Source organism: Apodemus sylvaticus, chromosome 17, assembly GCF_947179515.1.
Source record: "Apodemus sylvaticus chromosome 17, mApoSyl1.1, whole genome shotgun sequence".
Lineage (NCBI taxonomy): Eukaryota > Metazoa > Chordata > Mammalia > Rodentia > Muridae > Apodemus > Apodemus sylvaticus.
In genome coordinates this window covers 47,734,722-47,762,329 of record NC_067488.1, presented here as the reverse complement: position 1 = coordinate 47,762,329, position 27,608 = coordinate 47,734,722, and the positions used below count along the sequence as shown (strand labels likewise).

The window sequence follows — 27,608 nt, the reverse complement described above, 5'->3', positions numbered from 1 at the left end:
ATAAACTAGTAAGGAAGGCTGGAGAGGTGGCTCCGCTGCTAAGGGCTGGGCCCCCAAATCCAAAATATAAACCAGGCAGGAGTGAGGAGTAAAGGAGATCTACTGTTAAGGGAAGGAAGGAGCATTCTACACACACCCATGTGTGTACACCCTCACGTCTAAACCGCATGACGCGGGTTTGCAAATCAAACGCTCTGACAAGTCCTGCGTCAAAGATTCTACTAATGAATGTGTCCCCAGATTTCCTAAAACACACTGACCGCCAAATCCTCCCTTTTCTCTTATGTCCACCTGAGGTGAAGGCTTGCTCTCACACAATGAGGATTTGGTATAGCCTCTCTTCCTTTCAAGTCTTATGTCTGATGTATGGGAAATCAAAACCAGGCTCTTAGGCACACCGCCTGTCATTGAGCTAAAGTCTCGGCGTCTCTTACTTTATAAACAGGAAAAGTCAGGCACAAAGAGATGCAGTCCCATACCGGAAGTCCCACAGCCCATCCCGGCAGGTTGTGAGCTCAGGATCCAGCTCTGGAAACTCGAGTCATAGCCTCCCAAAGACTCGTGACCCCAGTACGGAACCTGAAGCCCATTTAGGCCTGGACTGGAAGGGATCTCAAAACCTGGGGACTCGGTCAAGCAGGAGTGATAGGAAGCCCCCTGGCTAAGGGGACCATTCAGTCTTTTGGGGGGCAAAAAGGGACAGAGGCTAGTATGTAACCCAAGCTAGCCTTAGCTCCGGATCCCCTCACCTCTGAGTACTGGTCCATTTGCCACTGCACCCAGCTCCTTGAGTCATTTAAAGCCCTATACAAGGACCAGGAGTAGTGCATAGCTATCCCCTACCCCATGGAATTATGGGATGGGCAGAACCACCAGGAAAGATAGCCAGGGATAGGGTCAGAGACTCAAGTAAAACAAGGACAGATCAATGTGAGCTTTCCATGGAACCCCAAGAATCATGCCTAAAGCCCTCTGTGCCCAGACTTTGTGGGCTGACCACGTGACCCACGCCAGCTCCTGGAGATGGACACTGTCTTCATGAAGAGATGCATAGTGGGGGATGGGTGGGCACTCCCCCCCACCCCCACCCCCACCCCACCCCCTGCCTCCGGGGAGCCCGTTCCTGAAGCCTGGGGCTCTACCCACCTCTGAGGCTCCTGCCCAAGGCCAAGACCAAGGCCGTCCACAGACTGGCCAACAGGAGTGGTGGTGCGGAGAGGGTCCTGCAGGGCCAGGGGGCAGCGAGGCAGGTCGCAGTAGGGCGCCTCAGCACTGGAAAGGCTGTGAGGCTCCTGGGCCCCGTGTTGGAGAGAGGAGACAGCTCAGGCCCACGTGGGACTCCCCCTCTCCCTCCCCCAGACAGCCCCTCCCAGCTCAGACGGGTGGGTGTCTGAAGTCACCTCCTGAGATCAAGGAGACCTGTTCCCTTCAGCTGGAGGTGCCCTGGGGACCCAGGTCAGAGCCAGTGGGCAAGCTACCTGGCGTGCATATGTGTACATGCATGTGCACATGCACAGGTCTAGGAACAGATACATCTATTGATAATACCTGTTGTTTGGGGCACCCATGCATACATCATCGCTGAGGGATATGTGCCCAATTGTATGTGTGCAGACCTGTCAGCTAACTAATGCATGCATGTATGCAAGATCATGTAAACACCCATCTATGTGTGCATTCCTGAGAACCGGAACTTAAGGGCCCCAGAACACTCTTGCACCCTGAAGAGAAGAGGGAAAGAGGGGATTGGCCTGAGGAAGCCTGAAGGTGGAGGGGCTAGGACATCTAGAAGAAATGAAGGGCTCTCTTCCTCTACAGGAGAGGCAAAGTCCAAAGCAGAGGGTCACAGTCCTTGGCACTGCCAATGGCAGGACCACACCTGGAAAGGCTGATACTGGTCTCAGCCAAGAGGAATGGCTGCCCCCCTCAGGGAATGCCCCCCTATTCCCTCCACCTCCCAGAATTCAGGGCCCTCCCCTGGTGGTGGGAGACAGGGCCATGGCACCTTGTGCCCCGCCTCCTCTCAGGTTACCTGGGCAGCGGGCTCCGGCGGCGGCAGCTGGCGCTGTCAGCACCCTCTTTCCCGGGGGGCTCCGGCTCAGGCCCCCACGCTGCCACCCTCCCAGGCCCCGACTCTGCGCCGTGGTGGCTGCAGTGTTCCAGGCAGCAGAAACCTTAGAGGGGCCGGCCTCGGGAGCAGGGCCCCTCATTACTGTTTCATAAGCCGGCCCGGCTAAGAACAATGCGGGACATGAAACCGAAGGAATCCGATCCCGTCGGCTCACCTGAGAGCAGGCCTGGTGGCAGTCTCCCTGGGGACCCTGGAGCCTGGTGACTGGGACAGAGGCTGTAGCCCAGGCAGGGCCCTGGGTGGGCAGAAGTGCTCTAGGATTCAAGAAAGTCACCATGAGCAAGGCCGGGCTAGGCTAAGAAGGGCTAAGGTCGGCCGCCATAGTCAGGCCAAAGAACAACCTTGTGGCATTCAGTTTCACACCTGCCCCACAGCCAGAATCTGATCAGAGCCAGGCAGCAGGAGGTGTCAGATCCACAGTCAGGCCTGGCGCCTTGGCCACCCAGGGGACAGCATGAAGGAGGGAGCAGACTCTCTCCTAACCTCTGCACTTCCCAGGGCTCCACCCAGCACAAACCCCAGGGGCTGACACAGCACCTGGGTCTTGCTTTCACCCTTAGCCCCATCCCCTCCCCCATTCACAAGAACATGTCCAGTTTTCAGTCTGCAGCTCTGATTTCCTGCCCGGTCAGTGTCACAGTCCCTGGCTACAGACAGACCTGGTTCCCATCCCAGCTGGATGATTTCAATGGGTGGCTTCCCCTCTCTGGGCCTTCTTATCTATGGAAAGGAGGCAGAGGTGTGACCAAGACCTTGGGGAGGTGACTTGACCTCAATTACTTCACCTATAAAATTGTCAAGATAACCACAGCCACCCCCTAGGGGACATGAGGAGAATTACATGACATGTCTGTCACAAGTGCAAAACCTGATAGAGAACATTAAGTAGATTCTTACAAATGTTAAATTGTTAGAATAGTATTAAATACAATAAAACATAAATAAATTAATCATACGCTGTGATGCACACCTGCAATGGAAGCACTAAGACAGGAGGGTTATGAGTTCAAGGCCAGCCTGGGTCACATAGAAAGACCCTGTCTAGCTGGGTGGTGGTGGTGGTGCACGCCTGTAATCCCAGCACTCTGGGAGGCAGGGGCAGGAGGATTTCTGAGTTCGAGGCCAGCCTGGTCTACAGAGTGAGTTCCAAGACAGCCAGGGCTACACAGAGAAACCCTGTGTCAAAAAACCAAATCCAAAAAACCAAAAAAAAAAAAAAAAAGAAAAAAAGAAAAAGAAAAAGAAAGAAAGAAAAAGAAAAAAGAAAAAGAAAAAAAGAAAAGAAAAAGGGGGGAGTGTAGTGTCGAGTGACAATAGATCATAAAGGCCTGTGTGGGCCTAGCGTAAAGCAAGACTCTCTCATGAAGCCTATCCTCCCTCCCTCCAAACCAGGCCATTGTCTTCTCAGTACAGTGCGTCTGTCTTCCCTGGGGGCTCCACTTTGGGCCATAGGGGATACCTTGTGACCAGAGCCATTTCTTTTCTTCTTTTTTTCCTCAAAGATTTATTTATTTTTATTTATATGAGTACACTGTAGCTGTCTTCAGACATACCAGAAGAGGGTGTCAGTTCCCATTACACATACCCATGTGCAAGTCACCATGTGGTTGCTGAGAATTGAACTCAGGACCTCTGGAAAAGCAGTCAGTGCCCCTAACCACTGGGCCATCTCTCCAGCCCCGACCAGAGTCTGTTTGTTTGTTTGTTTTTTGGATTTGTTTTTTTTTCCGAGAGACAGGGTTTCTCTGTATAGCCCCAGCTGTCCTGGAGCTCACTCTGTAGACCAGGCTGGCCTTGAACTCAGAAATCCGCCTGCCTCAGCCTCCTAGAGTGCTGGGATTAAAGGTGTGCACCACCACCGCTCGGCTACCAGAGTCATATATATATATGGCTCTGATTTATTAATTTATTATGTATACAGCATTCTACCTGCATGTATGCTTGCAGGCCAGAAGAGGGCACCATGACATTCTAGATGGTTGGGAGCCACCATGTGGTTGCTGGGAATTGAACTCAGGACCTCTGGAAGAGCAGCCAGTGCTCTAACTACTGAGCCATCTCTCCAGCCCCCCATTTCTACTTATTCTAGAGCAGCTGAAGCCATGAACAGAGAGGCTTAGACCATCTCCTGTGGCAGGTGTGGGCAGGGAAATCTAACTGGGGCCATGCTTACCCATTCAGCCAACATTGCTGAGTGTGTGTGTGTGTGTGTGTATACACATATAAAATTTTGTGTTCATTGGTAAGTTTTGCCCACACATCTGTCGGTGTGAGAGTGTCAGATGCCCTAGCACAGGAGTTATAGACAGGTATGAGCTGCCATGTGGGTGCTGGGAATTGAACCTGGGTCTTCTGAAAAAGCAGCCAATGCTCTCAACCACTGAGCCACCTCTCCAGACTCCACCAGTAATGCTTTTAAATATAGACTCTGTGTGTTCCATGTGCCCAAAATTCCTGGATTGGTAGATAGGGCCAAGCGGGGGCCAAGAGTCCAGAGTCCTTTGGGGCAAGGTGGGGCATTAGCTACAATGATCCAGGGAGAGAGGGGACAGTGGAGACAGAGCAAGTGTGGAAAGCAAGTACCAGCTCCCTGGGGAAGCAGTAGGGATCCTTCATCCCTGCCTCCGACCTAACCTGGGGGCATTGTGGAATGGGGGTAGGCAGCCAGAAAGTTCCAGAAGAGGTGACTTGATAGGGTCAGATAAAAACCTGACTTGTTTTATGCAGTGCTGGGATGGAAGTCAGGGGCTTGCTTGTTCATGGTAGGCAGTGTCCTGCTTCTGAGCTCCATCCCTAAACTACCATTCTCTCTCTCTCTCTCTCTCTCTCTCTCTGTGTGTGTGTGTGTGTGTGTGTGTGTGTGTGTGTGTGTGCTAGGTGCACACAAACACGCATGTGACTGAATGTGGAGACCAGAGAGTGACATTGTTTTTCCTCTATTGTTTACAACTTTTTAAATATTTGTTTTGTTTTCTGAGGTGGGTTTCTCTGTGTAGCCGCTCTGGCTGCCCTAGAGTTTGCTCTGTAGAACATGCCAGCCTTGAACTCACAGAGATCTGCCTGCCTCTGCCTCCCAAGTGCTGGGATTAAAGGCATGCACCACTACAGATTGGCAATTTTTTTTTAAATCCTTTCTCTCTCTTTTTTAGATTTATTTATTTCATGTATGTGAGTGCACTGCGGCTCTCTTCAGAAACAACAGAAGAGGGCATCAGATCCCATTACAGATGGTTGTGAGTCACTGCGCAGTTCCTGGGAATTGAACTCAGGACCTCCGGAAGAGCAGTTAGTGCTCTTAAGCGCTGAGCCATCTCTCCAGCCCAGCAATTTAAAAACAAAAAGAAAAACAAACAAACAAAAAACAAAAGCAGTCTCTATAGGCCTAGCTGGCCTAAGACTCACTATGTAGCCCAGGCTGGCTTTGACCACAAAGAGATATACTTGCCTCTGCCTCCCACGTTTTGAAACTTTAAAAGTGCGGACCAACATGCACAGCTGTACCTTTAAAAACTATTTATAATTCTTTATGGAGAGGAGAAGGCCATGGCTAACGCCTAAGGTACATGGCTATTTGGGGCACAATGAGTGTGACCACCCTTAGGACACAGTGGCAATGGTCCAGAGCTGAGCTCCACGGCTGGACCACAGCAGGAGACGCAGGCTCAGGATCTGGTACCACAAACCAGCCTACACCCACAGAGCCGTGTGAAGCGAGAAAAGGTCCCGGATGGGGGGAGTCAGCTTGGCGCTGGGTGCTCCTGGGGATGGATTCTAGAACCTCATGGTTTAGGCCAAGTGCTTTTCACTGGGCCACCATTTTAACACCAGTGGCTCCAACTGGCTCCCAGTCAGCCTTTTAGAATACTTACTAGTTTATATATATATGGGTGTGTGCATCTGGGTGTACATATGTACACCCTGCACCTGTGTGCAGGGTCCCATGGAGGCCAAAAGAGGGCGTTAGAGTCCCTAGAATTAGAGCTCCATGCAGTCATAAGCCGTCTGACATGGGGCTGGGAACTAAACCAAAGCTGTAAGAGCAGCAAGTGCTCTTAACCACTGACCCACTGACCCACTGACCCACTCTCAGCCCCAGCTTCTTTTTTTAAAACATTTACTTAAGCCGGGCAGTGGTGGCGCACGCCTTTAATCCCAGCACTTGGGAGGCAGGGGCAGGTGGATTTCTGAGTTCAAGGCCAGCCTGGTCTACAGAGTGAGTTCCAGGATGGCCTGGGCTACACAGAGAAACCCTGTCTCAAAAAAAAAAACAAAAAACAAAAAAAAACAAACAAAAAAAAAACACCAAAACAAACAAACAAAAACAAAAACCTAAAAAACAAAAAAATAAAATAAAATATTTACTTATTTGTGTGTGTCTGTGTGTGTGTCTGTGTGCACGCGCAGACACACACACAGACACACACGCACACAAATCAGAAGACAGCTTGCAAGACTCAGCTGTCACCTTTGACCATGTCCAGGGGATTGAGTCAGGTTGTCAGACCTTGCACCTCCGTCCTCACTGAGTTGTTTTGCAGGCCCCAGTCAGTTTCTAATTTCAAGTAACAGGAGGCAGAGGTGGCCCTTAAGATGGAGGTGAGCAGCCAGAGGGCTGGGGTGCATACCAACCTGCAGAGGTTGAGATTCGTCACTATTTAAAGGGACCCTGGAGTCACATCCTATTTGTTTCACTGGTGACCTCAGCTTCAAAACTCTGCTCGGTTCCAAAGGCCCAGAAAGGTCACCAAGGAAGCCTTGGGACTCAACTCCAAGAAGGACAAATCAGTCTGCATGGGACGTGACAGTAAAGCCGGACTGTGGGGTCTGGACAGTCCTTTGTCCCCTTCTCAAGGCCAGCATCATCTCTGGACCAAACACATACTTGCAACATCTCTCCGGTTCCCTTTCCCGCTGCATTCCACCACACTCTGCCCAGCAGTCACAGCAACACTGAAAATGAAACCCGGATCACTTAGTCACTTGCTCTCTTGTGTAAAATCCTTAGTGTGGCCTCGTGACAACTAAGGCAGAACCTAAGGTCCTCAGTGTGTCCACAAAACCAAAGCTCACAAAGCCAGGGAACACCAGGCCCCACCGGTTCTCCATCCTGTATCTGGGTGGCTCTCCTCCTCAGTGGCCAATCTCCAGCCTTCCCATGTCCCTCATGCTTTCTGCCTCAAAAACCTTCATACATTCCATACTAGTTCCATACTATCCCCTTCTCGTCTTCCCAACTTCACTGGCGAGCCTTCAGCAAGCTGTCCTCAGAGATCTTTCTCTATGGCCTGACATCTTCACAGTCCAGATCATAACCATGATGTAACAACCATTCCCAGTGACCCTCCCTTCCTCTCCATGTCTCTGACTGGGCCACCAGCCCCCTGCAGCCAGTGATGTCACAGGCTTGCTTAACATCGCTGAGCTAGAACACTCGTTTGGTAGAATACTGGCTCAGTCCAAGCAACTATTCATTCCAAATGACTACATGAGTTGACCAGAATCTTTGTTGGGGAATTGTGGGCCTGAGGCTACACCACAGATCTGGTTGAATCTGTAAACCTCTGATCCAGGCCTGCCACTTCCCCTTCAGCTGGGAGAAGTTCTTTTCGTAGAAGGCTCTGCTCCAGTCGATAGAACTCTCAAAGTTCAGTTTCTGGGCAGGAAGCAAACATTCTGCAAGGCTCTGTATATCTCGGGCTAAGCTGTACATCTCGGGCTAAGCTGTGCCTGGCACCCAGAGCAAAGAGACTGCTGTGCTCTGCACACTAACGGGAAGCTGGCTGCTAGGCTAAGAGGACTCTAGGCTCTGCTGGGAATGACAGGCACACAGGAGGTCGAAACTGAAGGGGCCTCGGAGGTCATAAGTTTTGCGCGTCTCAAGGTAAGTGCCTGGGCACTCTGGGTAAGTGCAGCTTGGATCTGCCCACATCGACCACAGAGCGTGAGAATGACTCCTCTTTCACTCCACATCTGAGGAGAAAAGTCTTTGGTGGGCACCAGGCATTATTAATGCCTCTCTCATACTTGCCAAGGAAACTCTCCCACAGAGGTGGGAATTTAAGGGCACAGCCTTTGACAGAGAACACTCTAATGACCACTCTCTTTCAGTCACTTTTGTACTTTCTTTTGCTTTGTGTTTTGAGACAAGAGCTGGGCTGAAGAGATGGCTCAGCGGTTAAGAGCCTGACTGCTCTTCCAGAGGTCCTGAGTTCAAATCCCAGCAACCACATGGTAGCTCACAGCCATCTGTAATGGGATCTGATGCCCTCTTCTGGTGTGTCTGAAGACAGCAACAGTGTACTTATATACGTAAAATAAATCTTTAAGAGAGAGAGAGAGAGAGAGAGAGAGAGAGAGAGAGAGAGAGAGAGAGTCTGTAGTTCAGGCTTGCCTAGAATCCACTAGATAGCCCATGTTGGTCACACTGTGCAAATCCTCCTGCATCGGCCTCCAGTCACTGAGATTATAGGCATGCAGTCTCACACCTGGCCTCCCTTTATTTATTTGTTTAATCTCTCCCAGAAAGCTTTGTTGCATTATAATTGAGAAATCATAATCAGCTGGGTGTTGGTGGCGCACGCCTGTAATCCCAGCACTTGGGAGGCAGAGGCCGCGGATTTCTGAGTTCAAGGCCAGCCTAGTCTACAGAGTGAGTTCCAGGACAGCCAGGGCTACACAGAGAAACCCTCGGAAAAAAAAAAAAACAAAAAAAGAAAAAGAAAAAATCCTAATTATATGGTAGCTCATGCTTTTAATCCGAGCACTTGGGAAGGAGAGGCATGTGACTGTGAGTTTGGGGTTAGCCTGATCTACATAGCATGTTCCAGGCCAACCAGGGCAACAAAGTGTATCCCTGTCACAAAACTAGACAAAAGATCAGCTAAGGACGGCCCGATATTGACTGCACTCCAAACTGCCTGCCGCAAGACAAAGCCGGCCTACCTGGGGTCTTGCTCCATGGACATCCCCAGGGTGACAGCAGCTCAGACAGTGGCTCTTGGCAGATACGCTGGCTTCAGATTGTACACTTGGAAGATTCATAGCCACTTCCTCCATAGCAGCGGGGCCACAGTGGCTGGCTCTCTAGGTGGGCCCTGGGAAGAATTGGGGTACAGGAAACTGATAACTGGTGGGCCACTGTGTAGACCCCAGACCTGATCTGTCCAAGCCAGACAAAGCGGCCTACCCATTTTTCTGTTCACATATTCACTCAAGCAGTAACACCAGCTAAGTGCCCAAACATGCTACCAAGTGTTTACGTGTGATTTTTTTTTTTAAAGAATTATTTATTTTATGTGTATGAGTACCCTGTAGCTTTGAGTACACTGTCACTGTCTTCAGACATACCAGAAGAGGGCATCCGATCTTATTACAGAAGGTTGTGAGCCACTATGTGGCTGCTGGAATTGAACTTAGGACCGCTGGAAGAGCAACTAGTGCCCTTAACCACTGAGCCATCTCTCCAGCCCTACATATGATTTTTAATGTATAATGTTGATCAGTGTTCCAAGGACCCTGAATTATACTCTCCTTGTGTTGTTCATAAAATCCAAGTTTTCACCAAGGGAAGGAAGGGAGGGAGGGATGGAGGGAGAGAGGAAGGGAGGGAGGGAGGGAGGGGGAGAGAGAGAGAGAAAGAAAGAAAGAAAGGAAAGAAAGAAAGAAAGAAAGAAAGAAAGAAAGAAAGAAAGAAAGAAAGAAAGATGATGGCCAGAAAGAAAGAAAGGTTTGAAAAAGTTGGGTGTGGGGGTTGGGGATTTAGCTCAGCGGTAGAGCGCTTGCCTGGCAAGCGCAAGGCCCTGGGTTCAGTCCTCAGCCCTGTTAAAAATAAATAAATAAATAAATAAATAAATAAATAAATAAATAAATAAAATAAAATAAAATAAAAAATAAAAATAAAAAAAAAAGGAAAAAGTTGGGTGTGGTGGAACACACCTTTTTTTTTTCCTGATGCAAAAAACAAGAGGAATTTTATTTAATCTGGGGCTGCTGCACATGGGGAGAGAACGACCACGCACAGCTGGTCCAGCAGGCTTTATAAAGTCCTGAGGGCAACCACCACAGTACTCCGGAGGCAGAAACAGATGGATCTCTGTGAGTTCAAGGCCAGCAGGGTCTACAAATCCAGTTAGAGGACAGCCAGGACTGTTATACAGAGAAACTGTCTCAAAACAAACAAACAAAGCAAGTTCCCAACCATGGGTAGCTCCCTGATCCCAGAGTGAGGCTGGAGGATCTTGTGAGAGTGCAAGTTTGGGGTCGGAGTAAGCCACATATGCAGTCTCCATCTCTTGAAAAGGAAAAGAAAACTAAAGGGCTACCAACAAGCATGAGGACCTGCACCTGCACCGGAGAGCCCAGAACCCAAGCGCAATGCTCTGAGCTGGGGGAGGCGGGTGAGGACCGAGGGATCCCTGGTGCTCCCTGGCCAGCCTGTCTAGATAATCAGCCAGCTCCTGGCTCAGTGAGACCCTATCCCTAGAAGTAATGTGTCCTGTGACTGAGAAAGAAACTCAACACCAAACTCTTTCCTCCATGTGTACCACAGGCATGTGCACAAACAAACACACACACACACCAAATAAAGAAGCCAACAACACCATCTCCCCCCATAGCTCTCTTTTTTTCTGTTGACCCATCCAGTCAGAATCTAAAGTGCTGAGGCCCAGGCTACGCCACGTAAGGGAGTCCCAAAGTATCTAGCCTTAAGGACTTAGCTCCTCTCTCATTCAGCTCAAGTTAACACCAGTTTTAAAGGAGAAGATCAAGGCTTCCTTAGAGAGGGTCCCCAACAGAGGGGGCGCTGGTCCAGCTGGAGGCTCTGATCTGTCTCCTACAGCTCAGAGGTGACCATGAGGGTGCTGGATCACACTGCCAAGTCACCTGGGTCCCTTGGTAAGTACAGAAGGATGCAAGGGTTGGCCAGGTATTTCCAGACTTGAGGACAAAGTGTAATACAAAAGTGAACGACCACCTAAAATCACCAAATGTGACTGAGTTTAGCCAAAAGAGAAACACTGTCTTTGTTTTGTTTTGTTTCCCCCCAAGCCCCCCCCCCTGACATTAGACAACTGCTGTACCACTGAGCTACACCCCCAGCCTAGCCGAGCTGAGGAGTCTTGAGACTCTGTGTCCAGTCCTCTCTGTTCTGGAGGCTACAATGTCCACACCCTAGAAGTGACTCTGTTTGAGGAGATTCATCCCCTCCCACTCATCCACAGGCAGGGAAGGGTATTAGTAGAGGGAGGTACCCAGCATGCCCCAGAGCCCAAGTAAATCATGGCGCCGTGGGGTCACCTCATACCTTACCTACTGGATGATGAGAGAACTGGGTGGGGGAAGGGTCTAACCTTTGTCGGCAATTTCAGCTCAGCTGAGGAATTTAGGATCCTCCCCTGGGGCTCTCCTTTGGCGAGTGGAAGCCCCACGGGAGGATCCACAGGGCTTGGGTTCCTTCTAGGGCGACCACTTATCTGCTTTACTTTTGTATAATGGATGGATGGGTGGGTGGGTGGGTGGATGGATGCGCCGCACAAACCTGGGCTGTTCTTTTCTGGTCCAGCCACCGAGAGGAGCATCGTCTTGGATGGAGAACGTAAGCTCCTTTTCCAGGGAAGCTAAACAGGAGGGAGCTCTTCATATGCCCCCTGTGACTCCAGTTTCCTTCATGACCCCCAACCAACTGGCAGAAATCTTCTCTAAAATGCACGTTAGATGATACGAATTTAACCACAAAAAGCCTTCATGCATTTGCACCCCACCCAGAGAATGGACCCTGAGTCCCCCCCCCCCCCCGCTTCCCAAAGCTGGCCGGCCGGCTCCTCGGGGGTCTCTCAGCTCCTCCCCCTCCCCCCCCCCCCGCCTCCCCTTCCAGTCAGCTCAGTTCCGCTAGCCGCGGGGGTTCTGACTTGGACTCTGGTTTCCACTCACCGGGTGGTGGAGATGCTAGTGCCAGGGTCGCTGCCTCTATTTTAACAATGAATCAAAACGCTGCCCAGGAGGTGCATGTTAGGTCACGCCCCCCGAGCTCCAATAGGCTCGCTCTAAGAGCTTCATTTGCATGGTCAGTGCGCGACTGGATACACCGAGGACTAGGGGCGGGGCGGAGGCGGGGCAGAGGCGGGCGGTGCCCAGGCGCCTTGCAGCGCGGGATGCACAGCACGTTTCGCCCGCGCTACCCGCATCTCGGTCCATTCCTGTCCCCATGGGGCCTGTCTCTTTCCTGTTGGCTCTCTTTAGCTAAGGTCCCCAAAAGACACTAATGCATGTGTGGAAAGTACAAAATGTGGCTAACCGGGCGTGGGGACACAGCACTTTAAAAACCGAAGCAGGAGGATAGGTCGCCAACAGTTCTAAGCAAACCGCGAGGTCTGGTGATGTACACCTCTAACCCCAGAAATTGGGAGGTGGGGACAGTGAGGAGAAGAAGATCATAAGGTTAGGGCCAGTGACAGTTGAACTCTTGCCTAGTCTACATGAGACTCTGTCAAACAAAAGCAAAACCACCCAAAACTAAAACCAACCAACCAAATAAATTGTCCAGGCAGAACAGTAGTAAACACACATGGAACACAGTACTGAAATCACACCAATCTAGGTTACTTCAGTCAGAGTGTCAGGGAGCACAGAGCATTCCAGCCCAGGAATCTTCACCTCCATTTGAACACAGACCCCGGGCTCACCCACAAGGCGAGCAGCCCCATGCCAATTTTTTCAAGTTAATTGTGCATTGATTAAACCTCAGCTCCTATGCCAGGCCTTTACATATAGCAACAAAGATCAGAGATGTCAACAGACTTGCCAGGGTCACACAGCTAATAAAGGGGAGATTCCAGACTCAAATCTCGGAATGTCTGACTCTGCAGGCCACTGTGGAGTAACCCCATTCACTGATTCTCTCATTCCCTTGTAGCTGGTGGTGTATCCAGGAAAGAAAATATGAATAAGATGTGATGTCTTCCAAAGTGAGGGCATCCTGACCTCCACAGAGCTGGCTGACAAGCACAGCAGGCTTCCTCCCTGATCTGGCTAGCTCTAAGTAGGAAAGTGACTTGTAAGACCTGGGTTCGGGGTCAGCGTCCAGCACTTCTTGGCTGTGTGATCTTGAGACAATTACTTGGCCTTTCGGAGCCTGGAGTGCAATGTGTGTTTCCACTGTGTTGAAACTGGCATGGCCCAGCCCTCTGCCCCCCACTAGGCTATTCAACATAGAGCCAGCTGAGGTTGGCACTCCTGACAGTGCAGTTCATTAAAAATGTATGGCGCCCTTTGTCAGTTACGGCTGCCATGGATTCGTCAGAGAACAGGAGACCCGTGCACTGCTTTTGTGTGTTTGTGTGGCGGGGTGGAGGGTGGGCCGGGAAACAGAGCCAGGCAAGAGAAAGAAGCAAAATGTAGCCGAGTTCGCTGGTGCTTAGGAGAAAAAAGAGCAGAGAGTTCGGGCGTGGGGTGGGCAGCGTCTTTCCAGGCGGTTGTCAGTGACCTTAGGGAAGTGGCTTTTGCATCTGAGCAAGGACTCTGAGCCTGGCGGTCTGGATAGATCACAGGCTGAAGGCCGGCAAGACCTGGAGCGGAAGGCGGGAGAGCTGGGTCAGGTGGGCATCCTGAGTGTGTACTCACTTTAACTGAGTGTCTGCCCCAGAGCTCTGTGAGCCGCTCAGTGTGTTCTGATGAGGGCAGTGTGGCAGCAGCTACGCCAGTCACCTCTGTCACCATTCCTCCTCCTGCCTTCCGCTCCAGCTTGGACTTGCTGGCATCACGTCAAGATTTGATTTTTTTTTTTATTTTTTATTTTTATGTTTTTAAAGATCTATTTATTTATTATATTATTTTATGTATTTGAGTACATTGCAGCTGAACAGATGGTTGTGAGCCTTCATGTGGTTGCTGGGAATTGAATTTAGTAGCTCTGCTGGCTCTGGTCAACCCCGCTCTCTCCGGCAGCCAGCCCCGCTCGCTCTGGTTAACCTTGCTCGCTCAGTCCCTGCTGGCTTGGGCCTGAATTTCATTACGGATGGTTGTGAGCCATCATGTGGTGGCCGGGATTTGAACTCAGGCCCTTCAGAAGAGCAGTCAGTGTTCCTAACTGCTGAGCCATCTCTCCAGTGCCTGCATCATATTTTTATCATGTGATGTATGAAGGGCACACTTGTGGAAGACAGCTTTGCTGAATGAGTGTTGCTAAAATTCCTCCCTAGAGGAAGGTATGGACAGTGTCTACCCATCGGCCCAGCCACAAGCCAAGGCACTATTCCACTACAGTCCCCTTGGGGGAGCCAGTGAGTTTGTTGGGCTTCCTTACGGGACATAAGTGAGGGGTTACTTATAGAAATGTCGGTGTGCCTTCACAAAGTCCACACTGTGACGTCTCTACCCAGCAGGGATTGTGGCTTCCCCAGAGCTGCATGGATAGAGCCTAACCCCCTTCCCCAGCCGTTCCCCCACCGACAGCCTCTAGCCTGTCCCACTCCAAGACTGTATACAGTAGAGCACAAGTGTATACAGCGGGCTTGGAGGAGTGGCTACTCAGGCAAGGAGGACTCCATGATTCTCCTCGTCTCCTCCTAGGAGGGAAGGTAAACAGACAACAGGCCCAGCTGAGGTGCTCGTTTATAAACAGGCCTAGCAAAACTCCTATGAGCTGAAAGATGGCGTCAGTTAGCAGCACTTGCTCCTGTTGAGGACCTGGGGCTGGTCCCCAGCTCCCATGTGGTAGCTCACAACCCACTGTAACTTCCTTCCCAAGGATCAAGCGCCCTCTTCTGACCTCCAGTGGCACTGCACATATGTGGTGCATTTACATACATGCCAGGCACGGTGGTGTGTAGCTTTAATCTCAGCACTTGAAAGACAGAGGCAGGTGGATCTCTATGCGTTTGAGGCTACCCTGGTCTATATAATGAGTTCCAGGACAGCCAAGGCTATACAGAGAAACCCTCCTCTCAAAAAACCACTACCACCAATAATACTAATACTAATACTAATAATGATTTATAAGACATCCTCAGAGGATAGTCCTGAACAACCATTGGTTCTTTCCTTTAATGGTTATGTGGGTTCTGGAGATCAAACTCAGGTCCTCAGACTTAACTGATGTGATGGTTAATTTTAATTATCAACTTTTCACAATCTGCAATCACGCACAATGTCTCAATGAAGGACTGCCTAGGTCAGGATGACTTGTGGAGGTTTGTCTTGATTCATGTTGAGCTGGAAAGACTCACCCATTGTGGGCAGCACTGCCCTCTACGCAGAGGGTCCTGAACTGCAGAATTGGAGGCAGGGAGCTGAGTACAAGGAAGCAAGAATATATTTGTTCTCTCTGCCCTTGACTGGATGTGATGGGACTAGCTGCTTCCCTGTTACCGTGAACTATAATCTGGAATTTACTGAAACAAGCCCTTTCTCCCATAAATTGCTTTTTCTCAGAGTATTTCATCACAGTGACAGAACTGAAACAGACAATATTTACCTGCAGAGACTTCTCTAGGCCTCTGCTCCGCATATTTGTTCAGGTTGTGGCCACCCTGGCTGAGACCCCCTCAGAGATCTGCAGAGTGCCATGACTCTCGGTTCTACCTCAAAATGGCGTCTTCACCCAGCCCTTCTCCCACAGGCCGTGGGGCGTCCAGAGCCTTGGTGGGCAAGGTAGAAAGAGGGCAGACCAGGACGCCCGAGGCTTTATGGGAGTCATCAGAGCTGGCTGCGGCAGGGGCTGTCCTGTGATGGCGGCACATAGGCAGGCTTCTTTACTTTTATAGGAAAACACACAGTTAAAATAAGTAAACACTGATTTCGGCCCGCAGTTCAAGAGGATACAGTCCAAGGCAAGGCACCCCTGACTGTGGTGGCAGAAGCTTGTGAGAGCTGAGGGAACACAAGTGGTGCTGTGAAGTCAGGTTGGCCTTTGACATGCGACGAAAGCTACTCTTAGCTTTAGGCCTGTCCGGTGTCTTTGAAGTGGTGAGCCCTGCAAATCTTCCTTGCCTTGTGATGCCTCAGATTCCACTCCCTCCAGGAAGACCTCTCTCCCAACCTAAAGCAATTGCTCTCAGCTGAGAGTCTGGGCAGGCCTCACAGTCCTCGTGGGCTGCCATTTGCCTTGGGAACCCCTGAGCAACCCCCTTCTTGGAGTCCCTGCCACATGCTCATGGCACTTGATCGGTAGTGTCCTGGACTTGACAAGCGCCCTCTTAATGCTTGGAGTTCAGAGACCGGCTGCAGGGGATGGCCCTCCCTCCTCTCCCTGGATTTCAGAATTTCTGATCTGCCTGCAGACACCCTCACCACCACCAGGGGGCCTGCCTAGACTAAAGGCCTGACCCTGATCTGGACCAGAGTTTCCCCCTCCTCTTGCCCCCCCCCCCCCCCCCCGCCCCTTTGCTCTCCTGGGACCTTGAGCCACACTCCACCCCCTCCTGTCACCCAGCAGGAAGAGCCTCTCCAGACAGGTCAAAGGCATCAGAAGCCTTTTCAAATGCTCTTGTCCTGCTCTGGAGTTCCTCAGCTGTCTGAGGCACTGGGAGTGAGTCACTGTTCTCGGCCGCCCTCCCCCAGGGGTTGCCGGGAGCCTTTTAACTCTTTGCTGTTGGATGGGCTCCACACAGCTCTTCCTGGGGAAGTCTGCTAGCTATATCCCAATACCTATTCTTCTCCCCGTTAGCAGATCAACCCCAAGTCTCCTCCGTGAGCTTGCCTTCCTAGAACAGGCCTGGGTGGCAGTGAGCACCTGCCTTCCTCCTGTCCTGGGCCTTTGCTTTCTACTTAGCCAACAGAACACTACAAGAGTCAAGGTTTCTAAGAAGGGTTATTATGTCCTGTCCCACTCCCTCCTTATCTCTGTGAGCTGGAATGAGGATCTGATGGCTGTAGCTCAAGTAGCTATCCTGCGATGTGAGGCCAAGTTGTCAAAAAAATAACAACATAAAAGGCCGCCAGCCCATGCTTTTAGCCTTCCCAGCTCCAGGCTGGTAACTGTTAGTCTGAGAGTCTTCACTACACAAACTAGTTGTGATCTTTTGCTGTTGTATGGAGCTGAACTTGCCAGGCCAACCAAGCTGGCCTAGAACTTGGGAGTCTCCTACCTCAGCCCTTTGAGTGGCTGGCACTAGTGCCGTGCAAACACAGCCTCGCACCCCATCATCCCCCGTTCCTGTGCTTGCTGTTTTGAGGCTGGCTCTCTGTAGCCCAGGTTGGACTGCTAAACTTCTGCCATCCTTCTTCCCAGGCTTCTAAGTGCTGGGACGAGGGGTGTGTGCCACCAGGTCACCTCCACTCACTGCTGCTGCTGAAGTCCAAATGGATGTGACTCTGGCCAGCTGGAGACAGGGAAGGAGTTCAAACTTAAGAGAAAGACAGCGTGTGTGGTCTCCTGTGTATACGCAGGGGGAAGCCCTATATATGTATATATGTATATATGTATATATGTATGTATGTGTGTATGGTGAGTCTCCTGTGTATGCGTGCTGAGAAGACACAAATCCTCCAGGGGGTTCTGACTACCTCCCTGACTGGAGCACTGGTCAAATTTCCATGACTCAGTTTCCCTGATGAGCTAGAAAAACCAGTGACACACAGGAAGTGGTGGATGGCATCTCACTCACCTCTTGTGCACACTGGAAATGACTTCACACCTCCAGAGGCCGACATCGCCACCAGGTGACAGGACCATGCTGTGAGCCGAGCCATGAGGTGAGTGGGGCCAGTGTGGTGCAGAGCATCCTGTAATACCCACGCTCCAGCCTCAGGGAGCCCTGGAGATTCACACAGGGAAACACCCAGTAGGACAGCACTGCTTGAGGCTCACATGGGAACCAGATCCCCCATCTCCTGGCTTACACTGTCCTCATCAGTGGTCTAGAGGACCAGTGGTCTAGAAGCCCAGAACTCAGGGAGAGGCAGGCCCATCTGAGGAAGCCAGACACGGAGTCACCGTTCTTGGAGCAGAGGGCAGGGAATGTGGAGAAGGGCTGAGGCCAGACCACGCCGGCTCCCAGGAAAGGCCTGGAGTTGAGCTTTCTGCCCCTGAATATGGCCTTCTGACGCTGGCCCTCAGTCTTCAGATACCTCCTGATAGCCCATCAGCTCAAGATGGCCTGAAACTTCCTATGTAGCTGAGGATGACCTTGAATTGAGTCTCCTGCCTCAGCCTCTTTGGTCCAGTTTTTACCATATACCACCAAAGCTGGCCACAGCTCTGGATTCTACAAGGGGCATGTTGGTCTTCAACTAGGACTCAGGGACCCAAACATGAAATGACCTTGTAATACCTTTAGGAAAACCTGGAGATAGATGAACCCCCGACCATCCCTACCACCCAGAAGCCAACCCATGGTGCATGGCATCGAAGCCAGGACAAAACACAGCACTGACAGGAGGAGTTTCAGGTATCTGTTCAGTCCCAGTGGCTGGACATTTGTAAATGCACCCCGACACGGTCCTGCAGGCTCCGGGGACCCAAGCTCTCAACAGCCTGTTCCTCCTGGGGTAAACCCCAGGTGGCTCAAAGCACGGATGACTCCGGCCAGGCCAGCAAAGTCACAATTTTAAGACTTGATTTTCAGGCTGCAGGCAACCCTTGGTGTAGCTGGGTTATAGGACAGTCAAGGACTCAGGCTGGGGACGCACAGGCTTGAGCGCTCACTCCCCGCTGTGTCTGGCTTTGCCAGTCATCCGACGGCGGCGCTGGGTCTTGCTGGTACGAGTGGCACTTGGAGGTTTCTTGGTGGAGTCCTGTGCCCGCCGAGGGTGTTTCCTCTTGACCTTCTTCCGATTGTGTGCATGCAGTGTAGCTGTGAGGGACGAGATGCTGTGGGGAAAGCGAAGGTGGTGAGGCCAGGGCCTCGGCAGTGGTGGGTGGGGCTGAGTGTGAACATCTGACTTGTGAATGGGAAGCTGCAACAAGCTCCAAACAGTTCAACTCAGCCTGGTCCGGCTCCACAAGGCCAGACAGAGCCCCTCCTGCCCTCTACCCCTTAGGCTAGGGTGTGTCCACATGCCCCATCATCAGTGGCGGAGGGGACAGGACCCAAGGACCACGAGACAAATCTCACCGCTGGGAGAGCAGGGGATCTTTGGACTTCCTGGGCAAGGCTTTTGTTGGCTTTTCCATGGATGACATCTCCTCCTCCTGGGTCCCATCCTGGTCCCCCTGCTAGAGAAACAAAGTCCAGGCACCCTGAGCAGTTCTGGCTTTCACAGGGAAGTCTGACCAGCTACCTTAAAGGCCTGAGTAGGGCTCAGAGAAGGCTCTGGGCAGAAGAGCACTGTCTGTGTCTGGCCTGCTTTACTTGTCAATTTGACACATCCCAGAATCATCTGAGAGAAAAGTCTCAACAGAGAAAGTGGCCAGATCAAGCTGGTCTATGGGTAAGGCCTAGCCTGCCCTGGTGGCACCATTCCTTGGGCAGGTGGCCCCGTGCTGTATTAAAACTAGCTAAGCATGAGTGAGTAAGAGGACTTCTCCAGAGTTTCTGCCTCAGGGTCCTGTGTTGAGTTTCTGTCCTGACTCCCTTCTATGGTGAACTATGACCTGGAAGTGTAAGATGAATTAAACCCTTTCCTCCCTAAGTTGTTTTTGGTTATAGTATTTATCATACTGGTGGAAAAGAACCTAGGACACTGTCTGAGAACCAGGATGACAAAAGACAGCCTGGAAACATTCGCCAGTAGCAACAACAGCAAAATGGCAGCCAGACACACAGTGCCTAAAGGAAGGCAGGCATAGGGTGGGAAACGGCAGTCAGGTGGGAAACGGTCATCAGTCAGGCGTGTCTCTACAGATGTAGACACAAAGCCACCTACCCATAAACCCCTTCTTCCCTGGGGCTTTCCTGAGACCTACCTCAGCCTGGGGCAGACCTAGTAGCCGGGCCCCTGAGAGGTCCAGGTCACTGATGGTGGTCACGGTGACTGTGTGATTGGGGTGGTCATACTGCACCGACTCTGTCTTCGCTGTCACCAGCCGTTCTAGCTCATCTGCCTCCTCTGCAAGGTGGGAATAAGGTAGTCCTTAGGCCTGGCTCAGCCCAGCCTCCTGGCGGGATGGGGACTGGCTCACAGGGAGCTTTCCCCGAGCCACCATGCTTTCTTTGTGTCCCCCTGCCTCTCCCTTTCTTTCTGCATCTGCAGAGTGGTCCAGAGTCCTGCCCATGGGTAACTGCTGGGAAGGGAAGGAACCTCTCATCCCGCTGTGCTCCAGCTCATCCCTGCTCTGGAGAAACTGCGTGAGAGCATGAGCTGCTCCACCCCTGCCCTTCGCTTGGTCTCAGTTTACCGTATGGTCTGCGTCTCCTATTCTCTGGTCCACCTGTGCTTCGACCACCCTTGCCCCCCACACCACCACCAAGATCTCCACAGCTAAGGAAATCACCCTCTCCACAGCTTTCTCCCCTTCCCCTTATTCCCACTAGGGGACACAGAACCCAGCTCCCTGGATGCTCTCCCTCCACATAAGGCCTAGGTGAAGACTTACCTAGTGCCTCCTCTCTTTCTGCCAGCATCTTCAGGTACTCCTGGTGGCGCTGAAGCCGCATGGGAAGATGTCAAGTTGTTAGCTGTTAACCTGACAAAATCTAAGACGGCCTGGGCGATGGGCCTCTGAGCATATCATCCTCAGGGATATTATCTTGATTTTGTTCATTGAGTGGGAAGACCTGCCCACTATGGGGGGGCGCCATTCCCTGGACTGTGTAAGTGAGGTAAGGGAGCCAAGGGGCAGCGTGCGCTGGTCACTCTGCTTCCTGGCTGTAGGTGACGGACTGGCTGCTTCAAGCTCCTGCCACCTTGACTCTCCTGCCAGGATGGACTGGGGGCTTGCACTGAGAGCCAGAATAAACCTTTCCTCCCCTAAGCTGCCTATTTTCAAGAGAATTTACCTCAGTCACAGAAAAAGCCACTAAGAAATAAACACAGTGAGAATGGCCTTGCAGTCCATACATGCACCAGCCTTGTGTACTTCCATCGCGTGAGACCATGGTTCACAGCGCGACTTCAGGAGGAGACTCATCCCTCACAGATTCAGCATCTCCACTTGTATAAACAGCTCCTGTCACCCTCACACTGCTGCCCCATAGCCTTCTCCAGCAGACCTATCCAAGGAGGACCCTCCCTGGAGTTCAGCCCCCCCAACCCATTCCCCTACCCCCACCTATTCCCCTACTTCCCCCCCAACCGCACCTCTTCCCGAAGCTTCTTCTGCTCTTGCTTAAGTCGCTGCTTTATCTCTTCAATGGCTGCCTTCTTGCGCTCGACCTTCCGCTTGTGGAAGCCTGTCAGGTACTCCCTGCAGAAAGGAAGTAGGGGAGAAGGGGGAGGGTGTCAGGAGGAGCCACAAGAAAAGCAGGACTCTACAGAGTTCTGTAAGTTGCTAGACTCTATGCTACCCACTAACCCATTTTACCCTCTCAACAGCCAGTCCTTATCTTGCAGATAGGGACTCGGAGGAGGAGACTAGGGTACTTATCCAAGGTCACAGACAAAGCAGTTAGGAGTCATTCAATGACAAGGGTACCTTAAGAGAAATGAGTTGATAGTCCTTGCTGGACCATCAGAGTACTTGCATACTAATCCTAGGTGGTATTAACCGACCACACACCTCTGCTGTAAGCTACAGTCTCAGTACATGCTCCATTAATAACAAAACGTTAATAATGGACTGTCACCTAGCTCACCTGGCCTTGGTAAATACACCCAAGGCCAGGTGGTCGACACACAGAGCAGGTGGTCACTATTTCCACACTGGCAAAACTTATTTCATAGGAGCCATTTCTAGTAAGGCTTTTTTGTTGTTGTTGTTGTTGTTTTTTTTGTTTTGTTTTGTTTTGTTTTTTTGAGACAGGGTTTCTCTGTATAGCCCTGGCAGTCCTGGAACTCACTCTGTAGACCAGGCTGGCCTCGAACTCAGAAATCTGCCTGCCTCTGCCTCAGAGTGCTGGGATTACAGCCATGCGCCACCACCTGCCCGGCTCTAGTAAGGCTTTCTAATAATGCCTTCACCCAGATCCCAAAACTCTTCCATTGAACCAACCAACACCCAGTCCTCAATGACACCTGACTCCTGGAGCCACCTGTGTGGCAGGACCTAGGAGTGTCCCCACCTTCCTGACTCTTGCTTCCTCTTCCTGTCTGATCTCTGCTCTGTTCTTGAGTTTGTAATACTGGAGGGTTAATTAAGCTTGGCACCTTATTCGAGTTAGGCAAAAGGTCTAATAGATTAATTCCTTTATATTGACTTGGAGACAGGGACTCGCTAAGTTGTCCAAATTGCCCATACTGTTCAACTTTTCCGGACCGGGTTTGACTTTACAATCCTCCTGCCTCAGCATTCCGGGTGACAAGAATTACAGGTCTGCACCACCAGGTCTTGCAACTCCAGTTTCCTTTGGTATGCTGCACCAGGGTTTTTGCAGATCACCAGGGTTTTTGATAATAGTGGTTCTCAAGCTTTCTAAAGCAATGGCCTTTTAATACAGTTGCTCATGTTGTGGAGTTTTCTAACCATTAAATTATTTTTGTTGTTACTTCATAACTGTAATTTTGCTAGTGATGAATCTCTTTTCCGAAGGGCTTAAAGGGGTCGCGACCCACAGGTTGAAAACCACCAGACTACAAGTTACTATTTACGGTGACAGTGAAACGCAGAGTTCAGCCTCTGGTCTCGAGCTTGGTTGGCGTACAGTCGGATGAGTGAATTAATGAAGATAAACCTCTCTCAGCCCATTCGCTCGTCCTTCGTCAACAACGACCGGCAGCCAGCTATGTACCGTGACAACAGACGGCGCTGGACTCCGGTGGTCCAAGGCACAGAGCTCTGAGAGCCGTAAGTACCGAGGGCGGAGCGGACGACACTCCATCCCACGAGGTGGGGAAAGAGGAACGCGATCTTCAGTCGCATCCAGGGGCGGGGCCGGAAGAGCCCTCGGCGTGGGCGTGGACGCCCAGTGCCTGGTCTGCTTACCCCGGCAGCCCGACGGGAATCTCTTTAGACCCTGCCACTCACCGCCGCTTCTCTTCATCAAAGTTGAGGATGAGCCGGGGTCGCCGATCATCTCCATCTCTTTTCTTCTTCTTGTTGCGGCCCATTACAATGAAGCTTCCGGCAGCGTGGCTGCTTCTGACTTAAAATACTTCCGGGTGTAGCAGTTTCAGACTTCCGGTAGGACGCACTTCGTGGCCTTGTTCCACAGTTCCGCTGACTTGGCTCCACCTCTTAAAGGAGCCTCCCATCCTGTGTTAGCTTTGGTTCAGTCTTCAAAACAATTCTCCCAGGATGGCTTGCTTCAGTAAGAACTAGGCGCCCAGATTCCATCATCTGTCCTGCCTCGAACAGGCGCTCGATCTGGAGTTATTCATAAGTGGCCAAGAACTACTGATCTTTGATCTTAATTGAATTCTGATGTCAACTCTTTCGTGATTTCCATGAGCGAGGGAAACTGCCTAGATCCCAACACTGGTATTCCTTTACAAAGTATGTGACTCAGGAGCAATTGTTTTTTTCTTTTGAAACAGGGTTTCTCTGTGTAGCTCTGGCTGTCCTGGAACTCACTCTGTAGACCAGGCGGGCCTCGAACTCAGAAATCCGCCTGCCTCTGCCTCCCAAGTGCAGGGATTACAGGCGTGCGCCACCACGCCCGGCTAATTTTTCTTTTTTAAATTAAATCTTAAATTATGGGCTGGGTGAGGTGGCGTACGTCTTTAATGCCAGCACTTGAGAGGAAAAGGCAGGTGGCTCGGGGTCAGCCTAGTAGTCTATATAGTGAGCTCCAGGACAACCAGAGCAGAGCTACACAATAAAGAGACCCTGTCGGGAGTGGTGGTGCACGCCTTTAATCCCAGCACTCTGGGAAGCAGAGGCAGGCGGATTTCTGAGTTCAAGGCCAGCCTGGTCTACAGAGTGAGTTCCAGGACAGCCAGGGCTACACAGAGAAACCCTATCGCGGGGGTGGGGGGTGGGGGGGTGGGGGGAAGGGAGGGACAAACAAAACAAAACAAAACAAAAAAACAAGAGAGAGAGACCTGTCTATAAATAAATAAATAAGATTTAAAAAATATTGTGCCTGCCGGGTGGTGGTGGTGGCACACGCCTGTAATCCCAGGTGAGTTTACATGAACTCACTCACCACATGAGTGCCTACAAGCGCAGAAGAGGTTTGTAACTAGTGTTACAGATGGTTTGTGAGTCATGTGGGTGCTGGGAACCGAACCCTAGTCCTCTGTAAGAGAAGTAAGCACTGTTAACCATTGAGTCATCTCTCCAGCCCCCAAATTGCGTTTTTCTTTGTGTCTCACTTTCCTATTTATAAATAGGAAAATATTCTCAAGGCGATATGCGTTTGGTCCCCCGGTCCTGTGCTGGTTGCTGCAGCAGGACCGATGCCTTTGACTCTGAGTCCGTTATCATGGTCATCATGATAGTCCTGGGGATGAGGCCTCTGCAGCAAGAAGCTCAGGAAGTTGCAGGTCAGGACCTCTCCAACAAGGTGGAGGATACAGAGGGTCCTGGAGCAGAGGATGATGACGCACAGGGTAGTCAGACGGGACCGACTCTTAGGACCCCACCCTCTTCCAGACACAAGCTCCGAGAGCCAGGAAGTTACACATATCAGATGCCTACTGGATACTGGCACACAGAGAGGCAAGCTGCCACTTAAGGTTGTGTTTACCAGCCGGGTGGTGGTGGCACACGCCTTTAATCCCAGCATTTGGGAGGCAGAGGCAGGCGGATTTCTGAGTTTGAGGCCAGCCTGGTCTACAGAGTGAGTTCGAGGACAGCCAGAGCTACACAGAGAAACCCTGTCTCGAAAAAACCAAATCAAAAAAAACCCAACCAAAACCAAATGAGAGAGGGGGTGGGGGTGGGGAGGTGGGAGGGGATTGAGCAGTTTCTGAAATGTGAACTGGGTTGTTTGGTCTCCCTTCCCAGCTCCCTGGCCACTCCCACCTGGTTCCTCCACTATGATGGATGCTGAGAAGAACTTATCTTTAAAGTGTGGGTCCCCAAACTGGGCTTGGTGAAACAGCCTGTTATCCTAACAAGTGGAGACAGGAGGATCAGGAGTTCAAAGACATCCTGATACATAAAAAATTGGAGTCTAGCCTGGGCTAAAGAAAAGGCCTATTAGACAAAGGTGTCTCTGAGTGGTCACCTCTGTTCCCCTAGAGCTAAGTCCTCCCGAAGCCCTTGTCATCTTCCCTCTGGGTAGAGGCCACACCCTGGCCACACTGTGCCCCCTGAAGAAGCTTAGAGAGCTAAGAGCCGCCTTCTGCTACTGGGCTATCCCCTGCTATCCCCTGCTATCCCCTCCTCCCTGTGGGGAGTTCTGTGGTCTGACTTGGTAAGTCAGAGCCCGCACTTCTGTCCTCAGCCCCTTCTCAGACTTCTCCCCTCTCTGTGGAGCGTGCACCGATGTCTTCTGTGCTGAGGCTGAGGCCTGTGCATTCCCCACCCCACCCCCCATCATTTTTTTTCCTTTTTCCTTTTTTTTTTTTAAGATTTATTTATTTATTTTATGTGTATGAGTACACTGTAACTATCTTCAGACACACCAGAAGAGGGCATCACAGACGTGAGCCACCATGTGCTTGCTGGGATTTGAAATCAGGAGCTCTGGAAGCGCAGTCAGTGCTCTTAACCACTGAGCCACCTCTCCAGCCCCCTCCACTTTTATTTTTGATTTTTTTTTTTTTTTTTGATTTTGGTTTTATCGAGACAGGGTTTCTCTGTATAGCTGGAGCTCACTCTGTAAACTAGGCTGGCCTCGAACTCAGAAATCCACCTGCCTCTGCCTCCCAGAGTGCTGGGATTACAGGTGTGCGCCACCACTGCCCAGCTAATGATTTTTTTTTTAACAACAGAGTCTCCCTACATATCCCTGACTGTCCTGGAATTCACTATGTCGACCAGGCTGGTCTCGAACTCACAGAGCTCTGCCTGCTGAGTGAGAGATTAAAAGAGTGTACCACCAAGCTGGCAACCAGTACAATTCTTTTTTTTTTTTAAATTATTGTTATTATTTGTAATTTAGTTTATGTATATAGGTGTTACACCTGAGGTCGGTAGAAAGAGTTTGATCATCTGAAACTGGAGTTAGAGAGTCTGTAGATGGCTGTGAGCTGCCATGTGGGTGCTGGGAGTTGCACCCAGCTCCTCTGGAAGGGCTGTAAGCTCTCTTAACCTCTGAGCCCTCTCCCAGCCCCACTCCTGTGGTGAGCCTAAGCACCTCTCTGTGAGGGAGACATCCCTTCCTTGTTCAAGGTCAGCGTGTAGCTCCTCCGGGGAGAATCCTAGGATGAATTATGAACACAGGAAGACAGTCTGCGGGACATTTTCTTGGAGGCCAGCAAAGGGTGGGCGTCTCCTCCACAGCCACACTTGGGAGCATGGTGTGAGGGGGTGTGTTTCATGGGAACCTTGTGTATTCCCTTCTCTTTGGCTTTCTCCTATAGTTATCCCTGCTTCCTGGATCCTAGGGGACCCACCAACATGAAAAGTCTTCATCCCGTTATGGATGGGGAAACTGAGGCTGGGGGATGCAAGAGCCCCTACCAGGAGGGCGCCAGTTGTCCTAGAAAATGAGATCTACAGCTCTCCCAGAAGCACCTGCCTCCCGGCCTCAGGATGTTAAGCCCTGGACTTGAGGATTGGAGAGCCTAATGAGGTTTGCAGTTGAAGCCTTCCAGAGCCTTGGCTCATTTCCTGCAGCTGTTTCCTGGGAAGCGGGGACACTGGTGTGGATGAACAATGGTGGTCCCTTGGTCTGCTGCAGTTCATTGCGCTGGGTAGGACAGGGCTCAGCTAAGAACAGCATCCCAAGGCGGCAGAACCTGAGCTGAGGTCCGGAAGACACCAGCTTCTGGAAGCCGGGAGTAAGCACGCTGTGGTAGGCACGCCCATCTCCGTCAGCCCAGTGAGCCCTTTGGAGGACCTGCTTCTGGGCCTTTCCATGAGCCTTCCTACCCACTCCTCACCCATGTCCCTGGAGGGGACCTCTCAGAGCCCCCCAACCACATTACAGGGCTGTGACCCCATCCCAGATTCCCACTGTTAAGGGGACCTGTCCGGTGCCGCAGAGTTAACGGCTTCTAGCCTAGTCCCCGAGCTGCCCTTTGACCCCAGGAGAGCGGCTCTGTGGCTGAGGATTGTAAAGCTAGGGTGCTTGCTCCTCCCTCGTGTGCTCAGCAGCTGGGGAGTCACTTTGTCCCCCAGAGACCTTTCCTCCCTTCACATCTGCAGGCATAAAAAGTTAGTAGTGTAAGGAAGACCAGAAGCTACCCACATGTGACACTGGCCATGATGTACCCAGAGCAGAACATGGCGTCCTCCACTAAAATCTCATTCAACTCCACAACAACCCTCATGCGAACTGACTATTATCTCTCATGCACAAACTGATAATCTAAGGCTCAGCGAGACCAGCTAACAAGCACAAGGCCACACAACAGCTGGTGCCTGCCTCTTACCTAGTTCGAGATTCCTGTC

The 27,608-nt window shown here is 51.3% G+C and overlaps 2 protein-coding genes across 3 annotated transcripts in view; both read right to left on the bottom strand.

The window, feature by feature from the left end:
* The window catches only part of Triobp (TRIO and F-actin binding protein), a 58,567-nt gene extending 49,471 nt beyond the window's left edge, over positions 1-9,096 (bottom strand). The window contains exons 1-3 of the mRNA XM_052160422.1: positions 9,074-9,096; positions 2,286-2,385; positions 1,147-1,292 (exon numbers count right to left, since the gene is read on the bottom strand). Coding sequence (XP_052016382.1) covers positions 1,147-1,292; positions 2,286-2,385; positions 9,074-9,096 — 269 coding nt within the window. The remainder of the gene's footprint in view (positions 1-1,146; positions 1,293-2,285; positions 2,386-9,073) is intronic.
* A 9,410-nt stretch (positions 9,097-18,506) lies between these two features.
* Nol12 (nucleolar protein 12) lies at positions 18,507-23,284 on the bottom strand. 2 transcript variants are annotated; one of them, XM_052160203.1, is made up of 6 exons: positions 23,130-23,284; positions 21,308-21,413; positions 20,604-20,652; positions 19,974-20,116; positions 19,183-19,283; positions 18,507-18,938 (listed from the first exon to the last, which is right to left on the bottom strand). In XM_052160203.1, exons 1-6 carry the CDS (start codon positions 23,210-23,212, stop codon positions 18,770-18,772), a joined length of 651 nt encoding a protein of 216 aa, XP_052016163.1. In that variant the 5' UTR covers positions 23,213-23,284; the 3' UTR covers positions 18,507-18,769. The 2 variants fall into 2 exon arrangements, with proteins under 2 accessions (XP_052016163.1, XP_052016162.1); XM_052160202.1 differs by lacking the exon at positions 23,130-23,284 and adding an exon at positions 22,894-23,039.
* Positions 23,285-27,608: the final 4,324 nt, after the last annotated feature.

Excerpts from the sequence above, each read along its gene's own strand:
- Nol12 (XM_052160202.1), bottom strand. The coding sequence starts at position 23,024 with ATGCGACTGAAGATCGCGTTCCTCTTTCCCCACCTCGTGGGATGGAGT. Across the intron at positions 20,117-20,603 it reads AGAAAGAGAGGAGGCACTAG|AGGAGGCAGATGAGCTAGAA; the intron begins GTAAGTCTTCAC and ends CCCACCTTGCAG. Across the intron at positions 19,284-19,973 it reads TAGGTCTGCCCCAGGCTGAG|CAGGGGGACCAGGATGGGAC; the intron begins GTAGGTCTCAGG and ends TTGTTTCTCTAG.